The sequence below is a fragment of the Arachis ipaensis genome, chromosome B03 (genome assembly GCF_000816755.2).
Source record: "Arachis ipaensis cultivar K30076 chromosome B03, Araip1.1, whole genome shotgun sequence".
Lineage (NCBI taxonomy): Eukaryota > Viridiplantae > Streptophyta > Magnoliopsida > Fabales > Fabaceae > Arachis > Arachis ipaensis.
In genome coordinates this window covers 33,175,275-33,182,752 of record NC_029787.2, presented here as the reverse complement: position 1 = coordinate 33,182,752, position 7,478 = coordinate 33,175,275, and the positions used below count along the sequence as shown (strand labels likewise).

Below are 7,478 nucleotides of genomic sequence, written 5' to 3'. Positions count from 1 at the left end.
AAGCATTGGATGTAATGTGTCACATTCCCTTGGTTTAGGATCCACATATATTATTACTCTGAATTTTATTTTATATTTTATATATTTAATACCTTGAAAATACTCCGATCTATGAATTATTCTTTTACTTTTTAATAATGATTTGGAGTTTTCCATGTTCTCTTAAAGTAACAAGACTATAAATTAAACCTTTGTTCTACTTTTCTGTAATTCATTACAATAACTAAATTATTCAAAAAATGAATTGTCTTATAGTTTCTGACTAACATGTGAAAATAAAAAAATTGATTCATTTGTTGTATGTAGGGGAACAGATTTGTCACCTCTCGATCAGTAAGCATGCCATTGTAGATGCTGATAAATTGAATAAAAAAAACAACAGTTGAATAAAGATAGAAGCTAATTAAGAAGAAAATTACCTAGTAAAGAAAAGCAATGGTTTAAGAAAAGCAAAGTGATAGGACATATTGGTTGCAACAACATAAGCAGCTAAACTAAAACCCCAGAACCAGAACCTTGAATGGTGGGGATCAGTCTGTACAATTAAACATTTAAAGCAGGTGACTTGATGAGTTTGTTAATAACCAGTGTTACTGGTATATGTTTAGGAAGCAGTAGTAGTTGTAATTGAGAATGAATAATGACATGCATGAATAGACGTGACATTGGGCATAGGCAATCCGAAGAAGCAAGAAGCGTCAGCAGCTGGCAAAGGTTAAGTAATTGGTTTGAAGTTTGAAGGGGAATGATGAATGGTGAATTTAGCGTGGGTAAATAAGGGAGGGTAGCGTAGAAAGGCAACAAAGATTAAGAAGTAGGGTTATTACTTATTAATGAGAGAGGATAGGAGACTCCAACAGGGACATGCTTGCCTTTGCCTCCCATGCTCCCATCATAGGGATTACGGGGTGAGAGGGCCCCACCGCCACTGCTTAATCAAAACAGCTAAGTAACATATCACCCTCGCTAACTCTATATCTAAGCCCTCAGCTTCTGACTTGGAATTGACAACCACCAACAACACATAAATACACTATCTGGTAGCTCCTAGCAAGAATCCAATGGATCCGTGCCCATTCTTACGCCTCACCATTGATTCACTCGCTCTCAAGCTTCCTTCTCCCACCAAACCCTCTCCCCTCTCCGGCGTCCACCCTTCCACCACCCCTTGCTTCTGCACCATTCACGCCAAGTCCCTCCCTTCTCAAACCGCTCTCCTCCCTCTCTCTTCCAACTCTACCCCCGAAACCACCACCTCTGCCCCCTCCTTCCACCTCGACTCCACCGCTCTCCGCCGCCTCTCCGCCAAGCCCCTCCCAATCACCATCTCCGTCTACAATGGCCGGATGTCCCACACCTGCGGGCTAAGCGCCGCCAAGCTCCTCGGCCGCGTGGTTGTCACCGTTGACCTTGCCAATGCACTGTCTCGCCCCATGACCTTCCACACTGGCTGGCTCAAGCTGGCCAAGAATAGGCATCGAGAGGAGAACAAGCCATGGGCCCGGCTTCACGTGGTTGTCCGCTCTGAACCGGACCCTCGGTTCGTGTTCCAGTTCGGGGGCGAACCGGAGTGCAGCCCGGTGGTTTTCCAGATTCAGGGGAACATCAGGCAACCCGTTTTCAGTTGCAAGTTCAGTGCCGATCGCAACCACCGATCCAGGTTCTGCTTCTATCCAATTCTCTTACTTCATTAGGCTCTGGTCACGTTTTCATGTGTGTTGAAAGGAACAATACATTATGCAAGTACTTGGTTTACAAAAATAATTTCTCTTCAATAATAGTGAAAACAACATATATACATTGTAAGGATTAGACATGTGGGCGGGCTGGCATGTCGATGTCGATCTATATTCACATGGTACCTGGTACCCTCCCATGTATGTATGTTGTTCATATCTCATTTGGTGGATATCTTCTCCGCCACCTCATTCTATTTCTTCATTCCTCATCAAACCAGATATTTTCATTTCTATCTGTCTCATGCAAACCACCACCATTCTTTTAATGCTTCTATTAGGAGTCCCGCTAGAAAGACAATGAGGTATCTATATGATATGTATAATAGCTGTTTATTTGACTCAATATGTATTAATAATGTAAATTAAACATTATTATTCCTAATTTCTAGTTACTTGTTCAGTTTTGTGATATCTACCCCTAATTTACTTCAAATTCTTTCACATTAACCCTTTATCATCCACCGTTACCCTACCTCAAAAAAACCCATTGTTTGTTCCGCAGAAAAATACTCCTTTCTCTGCCACCCCACCGTGTACGCAGCAACCTGCATCCCACCGTTCTGTTTATGCACGATGTATAGCCTCTGTTCCTTCTCCGCCTCCTCGCGCCAACGCCCTCGCCGAAAGAACCTCCGTCACTCTTCACAGGGCCGAACATCCGTGACCTGCAACTGTCAGCGTCGCCGACGTGAGTTGTAGCTCCGAACCCCGCACTCGCGTCATTTCAGTGCTAGCCTGCTGCCTGGGTCTTGTTGAATTAATTGAAGAATAAACATCCACGAAAACTGAGAAAGTGAACATCCAAAATTATACAAAAAACGAACATCCAATGTGAACGTGTATAAATAACAACATAATTACTTTATAAAACGACTAACTACCAACCAAATGACCGTGTAAAATAATTTTTTGAAATAGTGATAGTTAGATAAATCATAACCAACAATCATCGTCTACAACTAAGCATCCAAGAATAACCATCCACGTTCACAGAGAAAATGAACATCCGGCGACGGGAAGAAGGCACAAACCGGCTGCGACAGAGGTGCTGGACGTCCGAGTTGCTGCGGTGCCGCGAGCTCAACTCATACAATATGCGTGTCCTCCCTACGTACGGTGGCCTGTGCGGACGACGGCGCCAGTCGGAAGAGTGTCGGCGCAATGTCCGACGGCGGCTGGTAACCGTAGCGGCACTGTACCGGTTTTTGTTTCGAAGAGAGAGTGAGAGAAAAAATTCACACCGTATTGAGAGAAAGAGAAGTAATCCTAATTTGATTCCATAACTAACGAGAATTATGATTTGATTCAAAATTTAAATTAAAAATTACTCAAAATTAATTAATTAATTACCTCTAATTTAATTTTAATTTTAATTTAACTTTTATTATATACAATATATAAAACAAACATTAATTTCTCATACTTTTCCTTTTATTATATATGCTGTCTCTAAGTGTTTTCATTTTCCTTCTTTATATGACGATTTTTTTTTCCAAAACGTACTCATATTAGTTATTTTTACATAGCGTTAACTTATGGATTACTACGAAATAAAGCAACCTTAGAGGAGACGATTTAGTAAAGACTAACCGTCTCCTCTCTCTATGACAACAATATCCCTTCTTTTAATTTAATCAAAGATTTTAATGCCCACCTTTTTTTACTTTAAAAATAATATTATTTGTATATTAATATTAATTAATAATATATTTATATTATAATATATATTTTATACTAATGACTAATTTTAGTAGTTTATCTTAGTATTTAGTTAACATAATTGAACCGCAAACCATATTATCTTTTTAAAGGTATTCGCAATTCAAGAAAAAACCCATAAGATTCTCTTATGGTCTTATGTCTCCAATTTAACATGCCGTCGTTCACAATTATTTTAACCCTTGAAAAGTCTACTCTTTATATATAGAGGGAGAATAATAGTCAAATTCTTCTTCGAAAAATCAGCCATATTAGTCTCTTCATTAGTTTCTTTAATAGGAGTAATCACAGATTGTGTTGGTTTGAATTTGGAGTGAAATTAGAACCAAACTAATTGAATTGTAATTAGTTCGGTTTAGTTTGGATTTATATTTTTGTATATGTATCCTAAACTAAACTAAACCGATTAAGAATAGATTGGTTCGATTCAAATAATTGGATATTAATAAAACAAAAATTCATAAAAACAAATAAAAAATAAAATTTTTATCTTAAAAATTCTGTAAATATAATAAATATGTAAAATTAATAGAAATAATCTAAACATATTAAATACCAAATACATTAAAAACTAAATACATTAAAATTCAAACATATTAAAAAGTATATATATTTTAAATTTTTATTTTTTTATTTAATTAACACATGATCGGATTTACAGGTTGGTTCGAATTTTGTAACTCCCAAAACTGTTACTCGGACCAATTACTAGAAAGAACTATTGGTTTGATTTAGGTTAAACCTGATTACCTATCGAGTTCGAACACATAATTGAGTACTCAATACGCATGATCACTCCTAATTAAGGATTTGCTGACTTGAAAGTTGAAACGTAAAATGACAGCACGCGTGATCACTCCTAATTAAGGATTTGCTGACTTGAAACGTAAAATGACAGCACAACGTAATTAACAACATCGTTTTGCACTTAAGAAGTGTCGTCTTGCTAAGAGTTTTTCTTTTACACGTATCTTGAATCTTGTAATTCCTCGGCAACACCTTCTTCGTCAGCATCACTGGACGACGAGGCATTGATATCCAGGAGTTGCTAGGACTTGACGTTGAGTGACCACCGATGATACATTCGCTGCAAAGCCATTCATTGAGGATCGCCGCTTGACGGGTCTCGCAGCACATGCGATGTGGACCATGCGCTCACAGCTGTTGCAAACGACAACACCAGCGACGCCAAGCGGCTTAGAGCATGTGGAGAGCCACGGGATAGCGGGCGGGAGCTCCTGGTACCGATGCGGGGTTCTCGTGATAAGCACTGACGATGTCGACGACTGAGTTCTGTGGCGGCGGTAGGGTTTCGGCATGGTTGGAAGAAGGTGAAGCTGCGACGTGAGGGATCTCATTGAGGTCGATTGAGGCTGGAGGAGTGAGAGTCTCGAGGCCGCGGAGCGGTGATGTGGTCGTCAACGCACTAACAACGCAGTGACAATGCTCTACCACTACTCTAATGGGTGGTTATGGGTTAGAGAAACAGACAGTAAGAGTGAAAGTGAAGAAGAACAAATGAGTACTCTTGGTGAAAAGATGAAGAGTTAGTCTCCCTTCTTTTAAAACAACAATGTTTAGAATTCATATTTTTTTAACGACAAATTATTAACAGTAATGTAAAGAAACTAACAGAAAAACGAACGTAATTTAAATAAAATTATTGAGAGATTAATTTGATTAAAAAATTATTCAGGAATAAAAATGAAGAACTAATTTTTGAGAGAGGAACTTGATTATTGATCCCTTTTACTATAAGGGTTATTGAGTTATAAAATAAACATCCTCCGTATTATCTAGAATAACTATGTCATGATACCACTTATTCTAAAAGCTTTAGTTAATGACAAAATATAACACTAATAGTTATATCTCTAATACTTCCTAATCTTTCATTGTACATATTGTACAAATATTCCATTCACTTCTCATAATTAGAACTACATAATTAATTATGTCGAACGTCAATCAATTAATAAATAGGCCTTTGTCAGGTGTATGCTCATGTTTGGTCAAATTCAACAGGCAAGTTGACATTTTCAAATTATGAAATAAAACCACCTAGGATTCCCCCATGTGACTGACAGCATATCCCTCAAGTCTTATTAGGCTTTTGATTTTTGGTGTGAGAGAGAGAAATGTGTATGATAATATGATGTGAGAAGAGAGATGTTTTATTTGATTATGGGATGACATAAATTGGAGGGACCGATTTGTTTGCATTGTTTTATTTTTAAAACAAACCATCACAAATTGGACGGTTCGATTTGTGATTTCGAAAATAAAAAAAAAATTAATATTAAAATCGGACCGTTCGATTTTTATTTTAACAAATAAAAAAAATAAAAAATACAAATCGTACCATTTGATTTGGAGTTTAATTTTTTCTTCAAGCAAATCGGACCCTCCGATTTATAATTTATTTTTTTCATCAAATAAATCGGACCGTCCGATTTGAATAAAACACCATATGAAAAAAAACACCTAATTTTCCAATAACAATGTATTACACATATATTTAACCAATATAAAAAAAAATTAGCCGTCTTATTACTCTTATAATTTGATTTCCCCCAACAAACTTTAACAATTTCATTCATAATGTTGCTGCAAGTATTTAATTAATCACTTTGCTTACTTGGCTATTACTTTAACCATGTCTCTTATTTATGATATTTTCTTTTTCTTATTGGACAATTCAGGTCTCTTCCCTCGGATTTTAACAGCAATAATCCCCGTAGATGGAGAAGATCCTTAACCGGTGATAGAGAACGTCAAAATAGGGACAGAAAAGGTTGGATGGTCACTATTCACGATCTCTCTGGCTCACCAGTGGCTGCAGCTTCTATGATCACTCCATTTGTCCCTTCCCCTGGCTCAGACCGCGTATCACGATCGAACCCTGGCGCCTGGCTCATCCTCCGGCCTAATGGGGCATCGGTGAGTGGCTGGAAGCCATGGGGCCGTCTAGAGGCATGGCGAGAAAGAGGCCCTGTGGATGGCTTGGGCTACAAGGTTGAGCTGTTCTCAGAGACTGGACCTGCCAATGGAATCCCCATTGCGGAGGGCACAATGAGTGTCAAAAAGGGTGGCCAATTCTGCATTGATTACAAAGTGATGAAGGATTCTGGCTTGGGTTCGAGGTTACCAGGGGACGGCTTCGTGATGAGTTCAAGCGTGGATGGCGAAGGCAAAGTTAGCAAGCCTGTTGTGCAAGTTGGGGCACACCATGTGAAATGCATGCCTGATGCCGCTTTGTTCATTGCTCTCTCTGCTGCCATTGATCTTAGCATGGATGCCTGCACCCTCTTCTCACATAAACTCAGAAAAGAGCTCTGTCATCATGCCCAAGATTCCTTCTTCTCATAGCTTTCATCGGTGTTCTTGCTGCTCCATTTTTCTTTTTAGCTAGTCATTCTTTCAGCCAATTGTTTTGCGACATTCTTTTTGCCTTCATGTTGGAGTTCTTGAAGCTTCAGCTGATTTGGTTTGTTTAGGTTCTTATTCGCCTCCGGCACTACTTCTGCGTGCATTTTGAATTTTGATTGATTTCTTCTAGTTCTAGTATGAGTGTTGTAGTAAAGACTAAAGAGATGTCACACAAAGTTGTTGGGTTGGGTATTAACAGCTTACATTAGGGTAGTTATTGTTTTCGACAGCTGAAACTGGATTGCATGTATAAAACTGTACAGAATATATCAGATTCAAATGTCTGTTTATACTTATTTTCTGCTTACAGTATATCATGACTATCTCTGTTATAGAAGATATTTGAAGCAGTGAAACTACTCCCTATTGTCTCTTCATTCCACCAACCAACGGACGTATTAAGTTTACAGAAAAAAACAAGACAGATACAGTTGTCTTTTTCAACACCACGTCGGAAAATAACTAAAAGTTTATTTAAAAATCACGCGTCGTTATCAAAGAAACAGCTATTAGCAATAATTGACTCCCAAAATTTTACTAGTTGGACAAAAATAGTATACCAAAATAAAAAAAAATTAATACTAATATATT

General features: G+C 38.0%; 1 protein-coding gene across 1 annotated transcript; it reads left to right on the top strand.

The window, feature by feature from the left end:
• On the top strand, positions 465 to 7,183 carry LOC107630200. The gene is made up of 2 exons (XM_016333272.2): positions 465 to 1,660; positions 6,161 to 7,183. The coding sequence occupies exons 1-2, from the start codon at positions 1,062 to 1,064 to the stop codon at positions 6,825 to 6,827; spliced, it is 1,266 nt and encodes a 421-aa protein (XP_016188758.1). The 5' UTR covers positions 465 to 1,061; the 3' UTR covers positions 6,828 to 7,183.

Excerpts from the sequence above, each read along its gene's own strand:
- LOC107630200 (XM_016333272.2), top strand. The coding sequence starts at position 1,062 with ATGGATCCGTGCCCATTCTTACGCCTCACCATTGATTCACTCGCTCTC. Across the intron at positions 1,661-6,160 it reads GATCGCAACCACCGATCCAG|GTCTCTTCCCTCGGATTTTA; the intron begins GTTCTGCTTCTA and ends TGGACAATTCAG.